This window comes from Acanthaster planci, linkage group LG16 (assembly GCF_054643075.1).
Source record: "Acanthaster planci isolate LZ-2023a linkage group LG16, COTS_SCS, whole genome shotgun sequence".
Taxonomy (NCBI): Eukaryota; Metazoa; Echinodermata; class Asteroidea; order Valvatida; family Acanthasteridae; genus Acanthaster; species Acanthaster planci.
Genome location: NC_141792.1, coordinates 5,475,944 through 5,497,003, shown reverse-complemented (window position 1 = coordinate 5,497,003; position 21,060 = coordinate 5,475,944). Strand labels below are relative to the sequence as shown.

The following is a 21,060-nucleotide window of genomic DNA, read 5'->3' as shown; positions in this document are numbered from 1 at the left end:
ACAAAGGGAACTGGGCCTTGTAACTCGTGAGGCCGAGGGCTCCAAAATCGGACAAAGGGAACTGGGCCTTGTAACAAAGGGAACTGGGCCTTGTAACAAAAGACTGTACACGGAAGAAAAGACCAGGCTGCTGGGCATTACCGACACTTTTTCGCTTTCAACAGTGGAGATAACCCAGCCTTGTTTTGAAACAGTATACCATGGTTTGGGGCATTTAGTGCGAGCAGATTACCACCGGGGACAAAAGCGCTCCACCATCGCAGCGATGAGCCACACAGCACTGCTGCACACTAATCTGGCCCCTACTGAAAAGAGGACAGGAGCGCACTATGCCAGGTTCATGAACAAAAGAAAGTTACATAACACCGCACAATCTAGGGCATCAACAGATTTTGTTTGTCAGACTAGAGCGTCCACCAGACAGTAATTCGTGTGGGTGTAAATGTCCATTTATTAAAATGATATATTTTTGAAGAATTTTTAAAGTCCCGATTATGTGCACTGCATTTTTCAAACCCCCCTGCAGCAAGTGGTTAATAATAAGGACAAGTTTTGGTCACAAGTCTTTGTCTTTCTTTGTTTTTCATGACTGATAACACAAAGTATGTTTCAACTGTTATAACAGTATTCCACTTTTGTTGTCTCGGAAACATTCTTTCCGAAGGCCCTAGATGAAGGGCAGGTGACGAGGAGATGCACAGTGTGTATTACCCGGCATTGTATATATACCAGGGCCCCTCCAGATAACCAAGAGGCAGTGATCCAGTAAGGCAAAGAGTTTACTTCACATCTGGGAGCCCCACAGCAAGAGTATCTGAAAGCAAAGGCTCAAGATGTGAGGTGGTCGGTTAACCGGCATGGGCACGGTTGGTGTCTTGCATCCGAAGGGAAGCTGACGGAAGACCATGAACCTGGAACATGTCATACGGGGTGAGGACTCCAATGGAATCGGTGTAATCTTCAACCGAAGACACGGTCACCTGCTTGGACTGAAGCAAGGCTGTGCTGTAGTCAGAGCTGTGCCCTGTAGATTGACGGATGGTCAGGTAGAGCAACGTCAAGCTGGAGCGGACTCCGACATGTGCAAAGTTCTGGCTAGAGACTAGAATATCTCCAAGAATGAACGATCAAGCTGAAGTTCTTGAGAAATTGGCACTGGAGATTCCCGTCATGCTGTGTGTCATTTAAACAAGCCATGACTGGTGTCCTTCTCTGGCAGAGCAGCTGATGGTAGGCCGAGTGCTTGAATCATATCCCACTGAAAAAGACAGAGGTGGTCCTTGGACGGAGGGGAGGGCACTGATGGTATCAACTTCCTCTTCGGAAGACAATGCTGGTTGTTGGTCGGGAACAGGGTCGTGCCTCGTTCTGAACCACGCGCTGTCCCATGGGGAGCAGTTTGCTCCAGCTAGGGAATGCCTGGATGGTGTGATTCCAGTGTGGAATCCTGCCCAGTGTCACAGAGGCTCGCAGTGGAGGACAGTAGAAGGGGCTGATCCACAATGAACGGGTCGGGGGCGGTGGAGGCTGGTTGTAATTTGTCATCAAAGTGACAAGCTATGGAGGTATGGCATCATTGATGGAGCAAAAGGTGGCCTCTGAAGGTTGGTCATGCTGACCAGAGCAATGCCTCTTCTTGGGTCTGGGAGAATTCGATGAAAAAAAGGAGCGCTTATTACTTGGCGGCGGGCGACCCAGCAGTGGAGGCGACAAACGGGGCGGAGGGGGGGAGGAGTGCCCAGAGAGTGTTCTCAGCTGAGGGCGGTGGAAACTGTAGAATCCTAGGCCAAGGGGCGAGGAGAGGTGAGGTGGCTTGATGATGCCAAGTTGAAAGCCGAATCTTCTGATTTGGTTCTATCACTTATTCTAATCTCAGGACTGTCATACACATGTTCAGTACAGCTGTCGTTCATTTTAGTGATTTTTAGATATGATGATAAGAAGGTATGATCCATATGACCATTCCAAACTCCATTCCATTCAAACGCACAACGGCACACACCACAAATGTTTCGGTATGAGGATTTAGGGTCACCATGCACAAAATAAAGTTAAAAATAAAAACATTGAAATTCCTGCATTTTGTTAAATGAATGTTCATCTCCTGTCATGTTTCATCTTTCACGTAGTCCTCGCAAAATGAAAACCAGTTTTCCTTTAGTCATCGCCTAAAAACCACGTGACGTGGTATGGCTACACCACTAGCTGTTTTAATGAATGGACCATGACGGGAACCATTTTAATACAGTAGCATGACACATCATATCTGTAGTCGGCAACAAATATTGCGCAAGCATTTTTGAACATAATTGAAGACTTTCTGCATGTTGTCGATTTGCACGTTTAATTTTTTGTTATAGTGATATTTTAGGTCAAATCTCCCAGCTTTGTAGCCATTAATTATCATGCAAAGTTTTCTACGCAGAGTTTCCAGTGTCGCATAATGTTACACGTGCTCGGCAGACAGTCTACATAGCCACCCATAGACACATGCACATTACATGCAATGTTCATGTAAGCTACCCTTGAACAATACAGACTGCACCATGTGTTGGCCACTGTTCCATCGTGAAAATGATTTTTTTCTCAGTTATTGTCATCAGTAGTAAATACATTTCTTTTATTTAAAACAAATATTTGATATGAATGTTTGGTACAGCTGTGTTTGTTATAGCGGCGTTCCACTGTATTTTCAGCACTTACAAAAATTCTGTGTCATACTACTGCTCACAAAAAAGCCTTACCATACTTACAAGTGATGTTGACCCAAGAAGATCTTCTGCAAGATTCGGCCAGTCTTGAGATCAATGCGGATGAGGTGTTGGCATTTAGTAAGACCAAGTACATAAGGTCTGTGTCCAGCATTTGCCACAGGTAATGTGTTCTGTGTAAGAGAAGGCAAGACATTTTACAACATGTAATAGAAGAAATCACACAAGAAATCATTGCAATGGTAGCACCACTGAATTGATGACACTGTCTACAAAGTAATATTACCTAAAAACTGTACATGTAGCTATATGATACCTGTCAGGAACAAGGCAAACCGACACGATAATTGCATTTGTCACAAGACAAACACTGCACTGTTTCAAGGACCTTTTTTCCAGAAAGCTTCGCAATAGCCATTAACTCAAAATATATTGGTAAGTTTTTTCCACCTGGTGCCGGAGGGTGCTCAAGTATACCAGGACATCACAAGTACATGTTTTGAAGATTACTGTTTGCCTATAGACTAACACTGTTGAAAGTATTAAGGTTGATATCTATTACCAACTTTAACTAATAAAGCACCTCCACAATGACCAAGTTGTGGGAAGTCATGTTTGATGTTATACGGACTTTCAAAGATTAAATTGATCAAACTTCAGGTGCTTGTAATTTGGCACCTCAAGACATCATCATGACGCCATGACTCTGTTTACATCTTTGGATAATGGTCTACGTATCTGCCAAGTTTGAAGAGAATAGGGATTGTTTCTAAAGGCCAAAAGTCATGTGCAGAATGAAAAGTTGTGTGAAATTGTATGGGATTTGGAATGGAAGAAAAAAAGGGGGAAAAAAGGCAAAAATCTTAAAGAAAACAAGATTTATGTACCGGTATTTGGGCCTGTGCCCGAAACAGCTAAAAATATTCTAATGAAAACAAGAGCTGTTTTGGCCAGTGCCCAAAACACCTACCAAGTGCACTGATCAAGTTCTGAACACAAAATATACATGTACATTGCTGTGTACTTTAAAGCCGAACAGGAAAGTCTTCAAATTTTTGACATCTAGGGTTTTGGAGGTAAATTGGCCACCTAAAAACCAATATACTGTACAATGAATTTACCTGCTGAAATCAACACAAGAAAATAAGAGGTCATTTCTTTCCACAACCAACTGGGCTGATTCCAGAAACATGCAAGGTCAAATTTGTTTTGGGTTGATGATGTAACAGCAAGAAAGGCACAACCGGCATTCATGGAGCATGCATGAAGATACATGTAAATGTAAGCAGGCTTCGTTGTGACCCAAACGCATTAAAATGAGTTTTGATGATGTGCAGGAAATGCACAGTATACATACATGTAGACATTTAGGTAACAGAAATAGAAAACATTCAGTTCACGTGATGTATCTTAAAATAACAATAAATATGTATGTACATGTTTTATAGGCCCCCCCACTTCTAAGTTTCGCTTGTTGGTGGTCTTTTTTTTTGCGCGCTTGTGCATGGCGCCTTGTACCGGAACAATGGAAGGTACTGACAAGGCCAGTTTTGATCCTTGTGGGGTAATAAAATGGTGTCCCACAAGAATTTCATGAAATAGATATTTCAAACTTACTCAAAAAGGAGGAATTTTCAAGTGCCATTCATCTGTTGCAAATTGAAGCGTTTTATATAGGGACATACGGTCGAAATGTCAACCCAGGAAACTGAATTTGGTTGAAATGGCAGTGATTTGAAATTTTTTCTGTGTTGTGTGGGAGTTTTGTACACGAAAACAAAGGAAATACGCCACAAGTATACATGTACATGTGTGTGAGTTTGTTTCTGCATGCAATTGGGGACCCTGAACAATAGAGGACAATAAGGTCCCCAATTGACAACTGTGTATAAAACATATGGGTGGTCTTCTAATAAGTTCAAGTACAAACAAAAGAGGAACAATAGTTGGTCCCCGCTTGCAGGCAAATACATGTACACACTTGTGTGTGAGTACTGAATATTTTAAATACACTGTAATATTCGGCATACAACCTACGGCTTATACGTTGATTCTCAAGCTCAAGGTGACCATGATTCTGCATATTAATTAGTCAATCTCTAGTCACACATATATGTACCATCAGGAAGTTCCAGCAAATATCACATTTCAGGTGTTTCAAAGCGTTTGAAATCAATGTATTTTTGTCAAGTTTATTCAATACAGGACAGTACCGATTGAACTCAGACTTGACTCCTCAGGGTTTAAAAAAGAGACCAGTGAGATACAGGTGAGTGCCTCTTTCTCAAGTTCACACAATCACTCTTATCCCTCGGATAAGATATGGCTTCACTTGAGCAACCTGGCGGGTGGATCCCCAAAGTCTTTGGTGTGGTTTCAATTCCACAGTGCAGTATGTACAGTACTGGCTCCTAGAGATTTCAAATCCTGGCATAAACTGTGGGCTGAAAGTGCCTTACATATTCCTTAATTACCGCTAACGCCTTCAATAAGCCACTTGCGAGTTAAATTTGAATAAAATCTGGTATACTGTGTTATCTGATTGCACAGAGACATAACAAATTGAATTCCCTAGACTAAAGACACTGTTGCTATACCTCTTATTTCAGGGCAAGCTTTTACATAGCGACCACCGTCTCTGGAATGAACTGGCTCCTTTGTGCCGTTCTTATCCATTGAGAACAGTGTATTGTTGCAAGGCGTCTCTTATGTAACTATGCAATAGCTTGCCCCGAATCATGAGGCATAGCAACAGTGGTTTTAGTATGGAGAATTCAAGTTGTTATGTACACATGAATTTAAAGAACTCAGTGAACCAGATTTTATTCAAATTTAACTCGCAAATGGCTTATTTGAATAGTCAATCTTGACCAAAAGATATTCTCAGCAACATTTCAGTGAGCTCTTCAGGAGCTACCAGAGGTGGCAACAAGTCATTTTTTTGCAAGTCTAAGTCAAGTCACAAGTTATTATATGCAAGTCAATAGGTCAAGTCACAAGTCATTATATGCAAGTCCAAGTCACAAGTCATTAGGTCAAGTCACAAGTCATCACAGGGCAAGTCAAGTCACAAGTCATTTGGTCTAAATACAAGTCAGGTCACAAGTCTCTTTGTCAAAGTACAAGTCAAGCTGCACATTTTTTTGTCCAGCTGTAATGAGCAAAAAGAACCAAGCGTCAACTTACAAAGTTACGAGTTATGAGTTTCGGACAGCTGAACACCTTTTCTCCAAATTATTAGTGAAATAATAGTGAAATGGGGCTGCAGTATCACAAGCAGGGCTGACCCCAAAGTTGATTGGGATGAATGTACAGTGTACGAGTTAACCGGGCAATGATTCAGTCAGTCAGAGAAAATCTTGATTAGTTGTATCACAGACAAATTTATTCAGCAAATAAGGCGAAATCAAGGTGGAATCATAGAAATCACAGTCATGAAGTAGAAATATATCCAAGACAAATCCCACAATTAAATCAAAGGAGAAACCTCAGAAAAATCCCCAGGAAAAATCCAAAGGGAAATCCCCAGGTGCAGGGACCGCATGACTTATACATGTACATTCTGCCTAAAATTGATAGAGAAAAATAAGGAAACCCCGTAGATGCATGCTAGTGACTACTAGCATGCAATTGACAAAAACCTATATGTACTTCTATCCATGAAAGGTAAGGTTCCTTTCATAGTTTATTCAACCATTACATTATGCAATAAACTTGATCATTGAAAACTGTAGTTTGTTACCAGAGTCTTTTTGAAATTCCTGAAACCAGATTCAATCACTGAATATATGTGTACAAGAACAAAACAACTTCTTCTGAATGTTTGAGCATGATGAGTAATACTACTCTATACATGTACATGTATGAATGTCAGACATTGGGCAGAAAACAAGTTGAGCATTTGTCAAGTATAGGACAACTTGCCTACTGTACATAAATGCAGTAAACTCACTGAAGAGGCGAGATCTCCGTGAGGAGGTTTTGGGTGTTGCCATGCAATAACTTTACTGGTTTATTGCCATCGTTTGCCAAGTATAAAAAAAACCTGTTTGAACAACAAATCAAATTAATCTTTTTAGGAAATTGCACATAATGATCTTTCCATTCTGAAAATTAATTACACAAAATTCAAACAATTGGGACAGTAGCTCTGACAAGCGCATGCACACGAATATGCATATTGCTTAAGTTACATGTACATGTACTAACCGTATCACCCCTGGTACAATGCTGACATTATGATTCACAATTTCCCTCCGCAAAACAAGACATATAATAAATAACGTTTCATACCAGCCAGTGCCCAAGGGCCTCCCGGAAGCTTCTCCAGTCGCTGACGGATGTCTCTTTCTCTACAGCCCCCACAAACCCCGCAAAAGACGCCAACAATGTGGCTTGACTGGTGACAGCTTGGGGCTTGGCAATGTGACTCTAAGAAATCCCGGGAAACCCCCTGACAATACTCCTTGTTCAGTATTACATCGCGCATAATTTCTAATGATTCTCCAAAATGAACACTTACAAACTCAATACATATAATCAAAAATACACCTTGTTAACTGTTAGACTTGCTGTAATTACCGAAAACCCTAGAATATAATAAAGTGTGTAAAAAGAGCATATTATTTAATTATGCATCCTTGACGGATGACGGATTCGATAGATGGTGGAGGGAAGACCAGTAAAATGGAACAGTGCCCCCATATGTAAACAACTTCCTTTGCCTTGGTGTGAAACAGATAATTGAGATACTGTACATTGCAATATTTGGGATCTGGACTTTGTTTTTGGTCTTTTCCCTACATAAACTTACAGCTGTTGAGAGATCAAAACATCTCTCTGTATACAAAAAAAGGAGATCATCTCAAGAACATAAAATATGCCCACTTGACAAGTATTTACCAAAACTGTATATGAGCCCGGACCACATACTCCTTACCATTACATGAAGGGTAACTTGTATCAACTATTTTGACTGATGAAGTTTCACATAATCAAGTTTTGCACAAATAAATCAAGTAGATGGCCATTGGAACTAGGGACCAAATTAAGCCAGTGACAATGACAATTGTGGATCCAATCCACTCTGAAATTATTACCTCTGAAGAACTTCAAAATAACTGGGTAAAAAAGGTCAAGATACATGTACATGCTATTTTATTTCAATAAATGACCTGGGCCAATTAGAAGCGTGATTGTCATGCTAACCAAAAGACAAGTAAATACCACTCCAAAACAATATACATCACAAGATGTTTTGGCTGGTAAACTGATTCGTCAAGCAAGGTCTTTTCACGCTTAAACAATTTTTTTTATTTAAGTAGCGCCATGAAACTGGCCCCTGCATTAACATGCAATAGTCACAGACTTGGTTCCCTGGCCAAACTACATGTAACTTAATTTTTTGAGGTTCCCTCTAATTACAGGTATGTCAGTATTTGATTTCTCTCCGGACTCTGTCAGAATCTGATTGACAAGTACATTAACACACTTGAATACATGCATGTACAGTAGGGCTGCCTACTTCTGGGGCAAGGCAAGCCAGGTTGGCTTCCTAGTCTGTGTACATCATGGCTCCTGCCAAGATACATGCAAGTGAGATTCCCACCGAGGGTCAGGTTATGGCTATATGTATAAATCAGTTTAACTGTAATTTCAAAAATTATATTTATTGAAGAAAAAAAAGCAAAGAGCTGAATGTCCTTTTCAGGAACATAGTATTTAAAGCATTTGAATCCTAACTGAAAGGACCTTTAAACTTAAACAAATTTTCAGCTATTTGTAATCTTTTAGATTTTAATAGTAGTAAATGTCCATGTGGCCTTGAGAGCAAGTCTAATTTGATGTTAATGCTACATGTTCCTGGCACTTTTCTGTTACCGTCTTCCAACTTAAACAAATTATTGAATGCTTTACTTATTAAGAAAACAACACAAAACTCCAAAGCCTTCAATATAATCCCTATTCAATTACACAATGACTTCTAGTTATTTAGAATAAAGGAGTCCTGCATATTTTTGATGCCCATTTTCTCTACTTACTAGTTCAGCACAACAGTGAAGATTAGCCTCCAATTTGTAGATGTGGGACTTGTCTGGTTTCTTATATATCACAGTTGGCATGGCATTTAGTCCATTCCTGTTTCCAAAACACATGCAATATTAATCATTTCTGTACAAAAATAAACTTGGCTGAAAATTACTGAAAACTAAAGGGCCCCTTTTTTTCCAAACTTACACACACAGTACTACCGGTATATAGCAAGCTTACCGTTTAATTTAAATAATACAGTATGTGTGCCTGCATGTACATGTAATATGCACATGTTCTTGAACTGTATTGAGTATACACAGAGTTTGTTGTTTTGTTTTAATGGCACTTCCAACTACTCAGGCTATTTGCGCCAATAGTTATATGTTTATTCACAACCTCTATGAATCTGCTTCACATTATGGAGTTAGGAAGAAGGTCCAGTTTTAGAGGCAGGAGGAAACTGGAGTACCCAAAGAAAACCTGTGAGAGCGAGAAGGGACTGGAAACCAAATGCACTTAAAGCCTGGGCCAAGCCAGGACTCAAACCCGGGCCTCATAAAGCCAGGAGAGAACTGCTACAATACCCATCCCATTACACAGCGTTTAACCGCTTCACGCCGGTATCGGGTACCTTATGTTAAGCGGGGAGCCCAAAATCGGAAAACAGAGCCCGGTCTTGTAGGAAAAGACCGCACTCTGAACAAAAGACCAAGCTGCTGAGACTTGAAGAACATTTTTTCAGTTGTCAACAACAGAGGTAATCCATACTTTTTTTTTTAAACACTATACCACTATTTGTGGCATTCAATATGAAAGATTACAACCACGGATGAAAACTCTCCAGTAATTTTGTGCTGAGCAACACAATAACACTGCACGCTAATCTGTCCCCACTGAAATAGACGCCAGCAACTAAATGCTAGAGTTTCGAAAACAAAAGAAAATTACGCAACACCACACAATCTGGGCTCTCTTTACAAGGCAGCAGGCCTGGCTGAAATACACAGGCATCAATAGAGGTTGCCTGTCAGATTAAAGTACAGGTACATGTACCGGTAGTCACCAGACAGTCATTCATGGGGGTGTAAACATCCAGTAAATAAAGTAATGAATTTTTGAAGAATTTTGAAAACGGAAGATCATTTTTGTGCACGGCCATTTTAATTGAACCCGGCGTGAAGTGGTTATTCTATCAGTATTGTAGCGAAATAGTGGGGTGGTAATTATTTGCAGTTAAGCATTTATATCCCATAATCATAACCCGCGCACGGGTATATAAGGAGTGCGCGCGAGCTACTCGCGGTCTTTTCCTGTCTTTCTGTTGTTCGGTCACATTTGTGCGTGACAAGTTCGTACTGCTGCTTGGTTTGGCTGTCAGAGCAGAACGCTGTGCTGGAGAGTGATTACTGGGCACTAGGTTAGTGCGACTTCATTCAGTTATTGTAATTAGTCCTGATAAGCACTCACATCTCTTTTATGGTCATGTTTTATGTAATTCAGCAGTAAACAGTGCAAGTCAAGACGTAGGTGGTGTAAACAATTTGCAAATCCACAAGCCGCCTAATTAGGAGTTGCCTATTTAGGAGTCTCCTGTTTAAGAGAGTGCCAATATTAAAATAATCAACCAATCAAATCTGAAGCCAACCAGAGTCTTTATTGAGTTCGTCCAGGAAATCCCCCAGTACCAGTAACCCACGGTACCGGCCCCCTTTCTGCCAGCCCCCAAGATCAGACCCGTGGGTGCAACTTGTTAGGCTTTGGCGCCTGGCGGTAGACTGCCTCCAAACGGACCTGCCCCCCTGGTCGCCTCTACAGCCGCTCGTCGGGTCGACCAAAGGCACGCCCGAGGCTCCGTCGCTGGAGACCGCTACAGTATTGTATGGGCATTTTGAGACTATACAATATTTACGAGAATGTGCTTGCTCCGGCCGATTCCGAGAATCTTTCATTAACACAATAAGATGACTTTGAAATTACAGCCTGACAGACACGACTGAATGTATATGAAATGACAAAAAAATAAGCTTTCCGAGGATACGTGCATGTAAATCCATGTAAGTTTACCAAAAATGACGGAACAAAAAATGGCAAGACTGCAGAAATTTCAGAACGTATACGTATTCAATGACCAGATTTAATAGTGATACAAGTCACAAATTTAAGATTCATACTTACAAACTGTAACATGTCCGGAAGTCGTCCATGTACAACCGATCTCTATTAATACATGTGCATATTTGGAAAAAAAACAAGGAAACTGGTCATAATACCTTTCTAAAGTTATTATTATTAGTAGTATTTGACCAAAACAGTAGACATGACAGGATAACACAGAAAAATTGGTACAGTACAAAACAAAACAGTACTCCCGGATGGGCCAGGGACAGCAAAAGCAATAAAATTACTGTGATTCATAGACCTGCTGCCCCACAGTTCTTTAATAGCTTTCCTGCTTAACAGTCTCAATGTACCGGTAGCAATACAGGCTCAAGATGATAATCAATACAGACCCTGATTAACAGTCTTCCCTCATAATTGATTGCTAACTAACAAGACATGATAGTTATCATACTATTTGCTTGAATATTGATAACTTATCTTCAATAGACACTTACCCCAAGTAGTGTATCTTATTTTTTGATGTCAAACTCCAAGTCTTCTTATAAACTGAACTTTTCTGTCAAAAATAAAATCACCAAAAAAAATACCAGTATACCGGTGTTGTATTATACACGAACCAAGAACACCAGATTTCAGTGAATGCTCAAACTAAATGCTACAGTCTCAAACCAATGTCCAAAAAATAATAAATGAAAAAAAGCAAATAAAACAAGCACACATATTCAAAATTTATCCTTGTGGAGACATTCCTTTGTTCACATGTACATGTACTAGAGCACTCAGGTGTAAAACACTGATTTGAAAATGTTTGACCTAGAATCACATTGTACGGTTGAAATTTCAAACAAATGACCCTTATATCAAATTCTTGAATTTGAGACGTTTACTTCATATTAAAATCCTTCCTTTTTGCATAGTTTCAAGACTATCTATTTTCTAACATCTATTTTCTGAAATCTGAACATGTATTTCTCTTCTCCCACTATCATATTACTCTTTTGAGCTAAGTTTATAGGGAAGGGAAATAATCATTCCTGTCACTCCAGCACGTTGAGTGGAGTGGAGTTTGGTCAACACCATGAATTTCGTTTTTTTTCACAGTCTGTGTTCTTAAAAATGAGTGTTTCCATGGCTAAGAAAACAACATGGAAGAACCGGTCTGTGCAAGCAAAGTTCAAAGAATAATCGGCTGGTGTTAATTTTTCTTTAAAACATTTTCAGGATTATTCTAGAGAGGGAAATGAGATTTGCTCTCATAGACGGCCACTCCTCATTTTCTTTCAAAACGATGTTACACAGCTTCATGAACAGCACAGCAATCAGTAATTTTTTAGTGATAGTTGGTGGGTAATGCTTTTCAACACGTCTTCCCCCCTCCCCCTGGCCCATTACTTTAATGTTCCCAAGAGAGGAGGAGTTTCAAAAGTCATATCCGGTGTCACAAGTATCCTTCTCCCCTCCCCCCCATTCATTTTGTTCCATTTCAGGCCTTTTTATTATGCGCTACCACTATGATACCATCCCTAAGATACAAATGAATTATGCAAATAGTTTTAGACCAATTAAGTACTCGTAATTTCCCAGTAGTTTTCTTTTCAGCCATTCAAAATAGGTTGCATTCAACCTGCCTGGACGCCATGCATCAAATCATCTAAATCTGTCTGAGTGGCCATGGTTATTGATGTCTATTTATTACTATCAATATGAACATGAGTGAAAGAATGTGGACAGAAGTCAAAAGGGTTGTGTGTGCATTTACTAATCAGAACGTTTTTTGATCGACAAGGAAGACAAATCAAAATTTGGAGTATATGAGAATGAAGCAGAGTGTGACAGATACCAGTGTCAAATTGCCTACAGATGCCTGATGCAGCAGGTTTTGTAAGCAAATCAGTGTAAGCTTCTACCAATTTGGCCTGATATGCCAGTTTGGCTAATTCAGTGCCAAAATCTCTTGGCAATGCAAAAAAATGCCTTATTTGTCCTATAGACCATCCATATAGCAACACTCTGCCTTTCAACATTTAAGATGAAGGAATAACCATAAGTTCTGTGTTTTCCATGATTTTTCGTCTCCTGAAAATTTGCGTGTTTATTTATGCCCTTTGATTTCGATCATTTTCTTGTCAACAAATGAATTTAAGTGTAGGTGCTTGAAATAAAATTATGTATGAATGATACCACACCCAACTTATTCTTGATATATTAAGAATCTGTGAATATATTGCATGGTTGGAGCAAATAGCTGGATGAGTTTCAGTAATTGTTTTACACTGTACATGCACATAGCCGGAAACCCATGGTTCTTGACTATTTGTACAATGGCCACATGTAGTCCAGCTGAACTGAGTGTGTCCAATGCTAACTGAGTTCTATCAGCTGGAACTTCACCATGAAGATTAAACTTAAATTAAGGAAAGTGCGTAAATAATTCTATGTGTATTTGAATTGAAATAATTAAGATTTTACTTTGGAAATAACAGAGTTGGAAGTTTGAAGGAGTTAACTGTGAATAACATTGACATTGAACAACATTGAAATATGGATTCTATTGGGCCCAAAATAGATAACAGGTAATTTGGATATCAACAAAGTATCTCCACCACCCATTGTCTTGTTGACGTTTAACACCAGTCAGTTTCCGGTGCTAATATTCCTAGTTTTGTATGCACCCTTGTGCAGGCGTGGCATACATAGTGTGGACCTCTGCACAAAAGAAGTCCACATAATGTAGGGTGAGATGTCATTGTGTGGACTCACACATCCACACAATGTTTTCCCCTCTCTGAAAAACAGTTTCGGAGGCATTTAGGGGTCAAGGTTATTTGTGGCAAAATGAAGAGGAACAGTCCAGGAAATCATCATTAAAAACCCAGCTGGAAAGAGTTATCCCAGTTGGAGAAAAAGCAGCATTTCCCTCAAGTTTCCTTAACCACAGGAGAACAAAGGAATGACCACACTTTGTATGTAAAACAAGCACATGTATGTGCTTACAAATTTCACTAAAGCATTTGACATGGTGAACCACGAAAGTGAAAACTCTTTTAGACTTGGACGTCTCTCCGTCCATTGTGAAGTACATGTAGATTGTTCATTTTCTTATCTCAGCATGAACAAAGAGTTAAGTACAAACAAACCCTTTCTGAGTGGCAAGTACTGACTGGTGGCATTCCCCAAAGTACAAAGCTTGGTCCACTGATTTTTTTAGCCTACATTAACAATGCAGCAAATGATGCCCAACATATATGCTGGAAGTATGTGGACGACTGAGTAACAATCTGAATAACCCATACAAATGTCACTTCATGCCGATTTACATGTACTATGGTAGACCGGAACTCCCTAACACACAGTTTTATACAGCTGGCGTTCTTCTTGATCAAGTTCAGAGTGTGAAGCTATTGGGTGTTACGTGTACACTACAGCATAACCTAAAATGAGATACATGTAGTCACCTACATGTAACCGACATCACTAGCAAAGCCAATAGAAAGCTCTTCATATTAATGAAATGAAAAAAGTGCAGCCTAACTCGTGCTGACCTCGTTATTGTATACAAGAATACATCAGACCTGTTTTAGAATACTTACCTCCCTTGCGGCACTCTGGAATTACATGTTCTGTTAACTTAGAATCAATCCAGAAAAGGGTGTGGACATCACATCATACTTGACTGATTGTACACTTGTAACTTATGACCACGCCTTAAATGTCCTCCGACTTGAAACACTCGTTAGCAGAAGAACTGATCGTTGTACTAATTTGCTCTTAATACTTTTAATTCTGATAGATTTAATGCATGGTTTAATAAATCCCTCAGTAATCACTGGATGCACCTCAGATCAAATAGAATTCTTCAAGAATTCACCTGCAAAACTTAACACTTCAGCAACAGCCCACTCCCTTATTTCATAAAATTGATAAATCCATCTTTTTAACTCCCGTCATCTGTCTCCTATGTAATGTATTGTCTAGTAACCCCTGTCATTTTTAACAAACGTGTAGTTTTTGTTATGTAAATTCCACCATACAAATACCTTTAGGTGTTTTTACCGCTTTAATATTATTATGTAAATTGAAAGTTAAGCTTATCTGTGTATGCTGTTTTATCTTTTTTGTCTACTTAGCCCTTTTAAAATTCTGTTGTATAACTGCCCTGCAATTCAACCCTCGGGCTGCTATTGGCAATTTGGATTAAATAAACCAACATTAATAATAATAATAATAAATCCCTGTCAATCTCTTCATAATGTGGACCTGATAACTTTCGTATCCCCTCATGTACATGTACATGTATACATGTAGTCTTATCTGTTCTGAAAGGTTTTATGACATAGCGACAAACTTTTTTTGCTTTTAGCTCAATGGAGATCATCTTAACCTGATTTTTTACTTCTTATTAATTTAACAGGATCAGATAGACCTCTCCTTGGCCGTTTGCATTTAATGATTTTTTTTGGGGGGGGCTTTTATTCAATCTCCAACCCATGCTCAAGCAGATTCTGTATTCTTATTTCCAGTTCAATTAATGTTTGCTGAGTGAGGTCTAAATGAGAGTATGGAGAATGTGATATCATTTCTATGGCATGCTTGCAGTTTATGTGCCTTTGGGAATGTGAGAAGTTGATGTGCACGTGGAGAAAAAACAGGTCATGGCATCTGATACCACGATGAATACTCTGTCCCACAGGACTGGGAAAAGTGTAGGGAAAAAAGGCAAACAAGATGGGGAAGATATAGATTTGTTTGAATTTGAAACATTCAGTGCTTATTCTCATAAAATCACCAGACAGTGTGATGCATGGTGGATGCAGTCTGGAGAAGCCCGTTCTCCTTATATTTATTGTCTTTGATTGAGAAATAGGGCAGACTCAAATTGTTTAATAATATTCAAAGGACTGACGAAGGTGGCTGGGTGGAGAGTGCTCTTGAACTGATAACTGGCTTGTTTGCTGTATACATGTACATGTATTTGTGGCTTAATCCATCAACATGATCAAGATGGAGTGAAATTCTTTAAACTCTAATTCATAAGATGAAGTTATTGAGTCAGTTTACAATGCAACCAAAAAAGTCAACAGCAGACTGTATACAATCCCCAAACCAACAAGAGACCACACACGCTGCCTGTTAGAACAAAGTTGAGTTCAGTGGCAACTTTTTCAGACAGAAAATACATGTAGGTGTGGCAATGGAAAGCAAATGCAGTCCCAAATACATGCATGTGACGTAAGTTCACCCTGTGTAAATGCAATTGTGAGTTACATCACATACATGTACATGTATGGAAATGTCTTAATAATATTTGATCCCAAACAACCAGGTCACTTCTTTGATCTTGTCATCTACTAAGGTGAACGGTTCAAAATAGAAGAGAAACTGGATACTCAAGTACATGTACATGTATCTTCTAAACACTGATACATGTACATTTCAGTATATCGTTTTGGATTCAGCCCACCCTAAGTCAGTGCATGTATTTTGCAGATGAAGAAACCTGTAGCACAATATAACTGTATGCAAAACTCAATAAATTTTGAGGAGAAAGTTGAATTGAACAAGGATAAACCAAGAAGATTTAGCCCTCCTTCATCAACAAGGTGAGACTCACGTGAACCCAGTCAGGTGAATTAAATCAAAGAAAGAGATCCCGCTTCTCTTCGTTCTGCCCTATTACCCAACAAATAAGACAAACATGTACATGTACAGAGGTAAAACAGGCCTTCCTTAAAACTGGGGCTTGAGAGGAAATGAATATTTCCTATGTCCTACAATCTTCATCAACCGTATGACCCAATACACTACATCAATAAGTAGTCAGTTAGTATTCATATTTTTCCACACATTAAGCATTTTGTATACTTACATCACAAATCAGAGTTCTCCACATGCGACAATTGCGTCTATATGCAGGGGATTTTCCCAAGTCTGCCTCTCTTGCCCGCAAATGCATCACGATGTTGGGTTTGTTGCACCTCCATATCAGTTCATCAGACATGATGAATACACATTCATGTACAGTACATACATGTACACAGCAGGTTACCCATCAGGAATATGCCTACAACGAAAAAACTACATCGGTCATTAAAGAACAATGTAGAGAAATTTATACAGTGCAGTACATACATGTACATGTACACTGGCCCTACATCTCATAATGATTTTCTTGATTTTAATCGTTGTTTTTTATCCACATCGTTTTACCATCAACTACCTACCGTCAGGGAATCTTCTGCTGTTTTTATCGTCGACCTGTGTGTGTATGTATAGCTTGCTATTTTATTAACTGTGGTTGACTGAAACTTGTAATACTGAATTTTGTTGCTGTGATTTGGGGTGGCACCCTACCCATTGGAGAAATGACATCTATTTTTGGACTTCTGTTATTACTACTTCTACTACTAGGCCATGTAGGCCTAGGCCTTGTGCATTGCACCACCTTTTCATTTGGACTGCCTGAATCATCGTCTGTAATTGTGCATCACAGTTTCATGGTTGCAACTGAGTGCCCACTTCACCAGCGTGGTACATTTTCCTCTACTGTGATTAATGTCCGGTCAGTCAAAAGACCTGTTGTTGTCTGGGGTAAACATGGTCTCCTGTGTCTTGTTGTGGCCAGCCATGATCCGTTCATCGACTTGACCATCTACATGGACATTTCAATTAATCCAGGCCCGTCCAAAAATCTGGTGAGGAACACACCAGCTTTCACGGATGACTGCTCATCGGACTCTCATCTACCCGGTACATCGGATAGAGTTACATATTCACGTACCCCGTTACTTAGTTTTCGACAACGGAGTCCACCCTTGGACCGTAGTATTGTTCATCTGCTTCGAGCTACGGGTATTCCTCGCCGACGTGGAAGTCGTGGTGGACACCGTCGGAAAATTTCTGTCACTGTTGACAATTTTCCGCGCCATCGTTTCCCAGAGAGGTATCAATCAAGGCATGACATCAATCGTACACTGATTCCAGTTTCGGTTTTTGTCGGTGACAAACCACAAGACATTCCTGTTTTGATCGACCAGCTCTCTTGACCCTTTCGTGGTAACTATTGGTGATCAATCAATCGCACCTTAACACCAGTGACGCACATTCCTCACTATCAATTGTCTGTAAATCGTGGAGAGGATCACACTGTGAGACTCTGCATCCTTAATACTCAATCTCTTAGGAATAAATCGGTGGACTTTCTTGATTATGTAAATGTAGTTCTGGAGAAGACATTTTTGCCCTGACAGAAACGTGGTTCAGGGATGTTGACGATGCTTGCAGACTGGAGGCAACCCGAGGGATTCAAGCTGCTAGATCACCCAAGAACCAGCCGGATGGGGGGAGGCACTGCATTGCTTCTCCGTGATGGTATGGATGCCAGCAAGACGGCAGCCGGAGAACGTCAATCCTTCGAATTCTCGGAATGGTTGATTAGGTCCGGTTCGCAGTCTCTTAGACTGGTTATTGTCTATCGACCACCATATTCATCTAATCACCAAATCACTGTTAATGCATTTATTGATGAGTTTTCTGACTATCTAGAAACGGTTATATTATCTCATGAACCCCTTGTGATTACTAGAGATTTTAATATTCATGTTGACATGGTTCAAAATCACGATTCCATGCGTTTTGCTGAGATACTGGAATCTATGAGTTTACAACAGCATGTCATCACTCCTACTCATATACACGGTCACATAGGGTATTTAATAATTACTTTTCAATCAGAATCGGTTACATTGGGAACACCGATCTCTGGTGAATTGTTCTCAGATCATTTGCCTGTTTTGTGCAATATCCAGTTGAAAAGGTCCTGTTTATCTGTGAAAGATGTGTCATAGGAAATTAAAGGCTATCGACTTGGCTAAGTTTAATAATGACATTTGTAATTCTGAATTTTATGAGGATTACGTTCTTATTGATTCAAAGAATCTCAATGGTATGGTTGATTTGTACGATGATACCATGGGAATTATTATTGATCGTCATGCTCCACTTAAGTCCAAAACACTAATTGTTCGACCACATGTACCCTGGTATAATAATAATATCAAATTAGCCAAGTGTGAAAGAAGGAAACTTGAGAGGAAATGGCGTTTGACTGGATTACAGCACGATCTAAACATGTTTAAATCCAAGAAAAATAATGTTACTTTTTAATGAAGATTGCTTGTCGGGAATACTATACCAACTTTATACAAAAGAATAGTACTGATCCCAAAAGGCTTTTTAGGGCCTGTGGTTCTCTCTTTCTTAATAGGGTTTCTGTTTTACCTCCACATACCGATGCTCTACAACTTGCGAATCATATGAGTGATTTCTTTGTCCAGAAAATTAGTACTATTAGGCTGAAATTGAATTGCATTAATCCTTCACCCACTTATAATATGTTTGTTTCACACCCAGAGCCACCCACTTTTACTGATTTTGGTCAATTATTTCAAAATTGTGTTCGTAAACTGGTGACTGGCTCCAGTAAGAAAACGTGCATTCTTGACCCGATTCCTACTAATCTGTTTGTCGACTGTTTGGACTCCTTTTTACCATTTGTTACTAAATTGATTAATCTTTCACTAAAGAGCGGGGAATTTCCAGCTGCTTGGAAATTGGCTGTTGTTCTCCCTTTATTAAAAAAACCTGGACTTGAGGGCAAAGTAGAGAATTTTCGACCTGTGTGTAATTTACAGTTTATTTCGAAGCTGCTGGAAAGGGCCGTTGCTGATCAATTGCAGTCTCATCTGACACGGAATAATCTATATCCAGTTATGCAGTCATCTTATCGTAAATTTCACAGTACAGAAACTGCCTTATTGAAAGTTCAAAATGATTTGTTGATGGCCATGAACAGGAAACACGTTACACTTCTGGTGTTATTAGATTTGAGTGCAGCTTTCGACACATTAGATCACGATGTTTTTTTGAGTTTACTCCAGTCACGTTTTGGAATTATTGGCACTGCCCTAAACTGGTTTAACTCATATTTGAGTGGTAGATCTCAAAGGGCTTTGGTCAATGGTAAACTATGTAGTAAACGTAATACTGAATGGGGTGTTCCTCAAGGGTCATGTTTAGGTCCTTTATTGTTTATCTTGTACACTAGTCAGCTGTTTGACATCGTCAATGCTCATCACCCAAGAATCCATGGCTATGCTGATGATATTCAGTTGTATTTATCATTTTGTCCAGATGAAACTGGTAGTCAGGAATTTGCCCTGTCAGCTATGGAGGCTTGCAAACACGATGTCAGACAATGGATGTTTAATAATGGATTATTTCTGAATGACAATAAAACGGAATATATCATTATTGGCACTCGTCAACAAATATCCAAGGTAACTTTGGATGGTATTCATGTTGTGAATCTGCCATTTCACCCTTGGCTACAGCTTGTAACTTACATGTAGGTACCTGGTTTGACGCCAACACATGTACATGTACATTGTATGTCTATGAAAATTCATATTACTAAGGTTTGTGGGGGCGCATTCTATTATCTGCATAATATTAGGCACATTCGGAAATATCTTCTCCAAGGAATGTACTGAGACACTGATTTATCTCAAGTAGATTGGATTACTGTAATAGTTTGTTTTATGGCTTACCCAGTACTCATATTAATCAGCTCCAGAGGGTACAGAATGCTTGTGCACAACTCGTCTACAAGACACATTTTGTCGAATTACTCCTCTTCTTATTGATTTACATTGGCTTCCGGTTTTATATAGAATTGAATTTAAAATTTTGTTGATGACATACAAAGTCTTACATGATTTAGCTCCTCAATACTTAACTCAGCTTGTGTCTGTAAGGTCTTGGAACCGTTACCATCTTCGTAGTTCCAGTGATGGTGTCCTCCTCAATTATCCTTTAGGTCGGGCTAAGGCTACCCTCGGAGATCGAGCATTTGAGTATTGTGCGCCACATCTCTAGAATAAGCTTCCATGTAATATTAGAAGTGCTACCAGTGTCATTACTTTTAAATCAATGTTAAAAACATATCTTTTTAAGAAAGCATATTATTAATTTCTAGGCTCTGGGTGATTGTTAATATTGATTGTAATTTTGTCCTCTTTAATTTTGTTGGACCTGTCTGGGAGAATCTGGGTGTTCTCTCGGAGAGTGCTTCCAATTTTCGGGCTGAATCTTGGACGCACGATGGGTCGTTGGAGGGAGAACTGGTGCTGGCCGCGTG

The 21,060-nt window shown here is 39.5% G+C and overlaps 1 protein-coding gene across 12 annotated transcripts in view; it reads right to left on the bottom strand.

The window, feature by feature from the left end:
* Positions 1 to 18,001, bottom strand: part of dcaf17 (DDB1 and CUL4 associated factor 17) — a 74,269-nt gene extending 56,268 nt beyond the window's left edge. For 2 of the 12 annotated variants that reach the window (XR_015428076.1, XM_087147531.1), the window contains exons 1-5: positions 16,732 to 18,001; positions 11,360 to 11,421; positions 10,920 to 10,961; positions 8,753 to 8,849; positions 2,754 to 2,884 (exon numbers count right to left, since the gene is read on the bottom strand). Coding sequence is in view for 8 of the 12 variants with exons in the window: in XM_087147531.1 (XP_087003657.1) it covers positions 2,754 to 2,884; positions 8,753 to 8,849; positions 10,920 to 10,961; positions 11,360 to 11,421; positions 16,732 to 16,863 (464 nt within the window). In the remaining 4 variants the exon portion in view is untranslated. The remainder of the gene's footprint in view (positions 1 to 2,753; positions 2,885 to 8,752; positions 8,850 to 10,919; positions 10,962 to 11,359; positions 11,422 to 16,731) is intronic. The other 10 variants (XR_015428077.1, XR_015428078.1, XR_015428075.1 and 7 more) reach the window with 10 other exon arrangements.
* Positions 18,002 to 21,060: the final 3,059 nt, after the last annotated feature.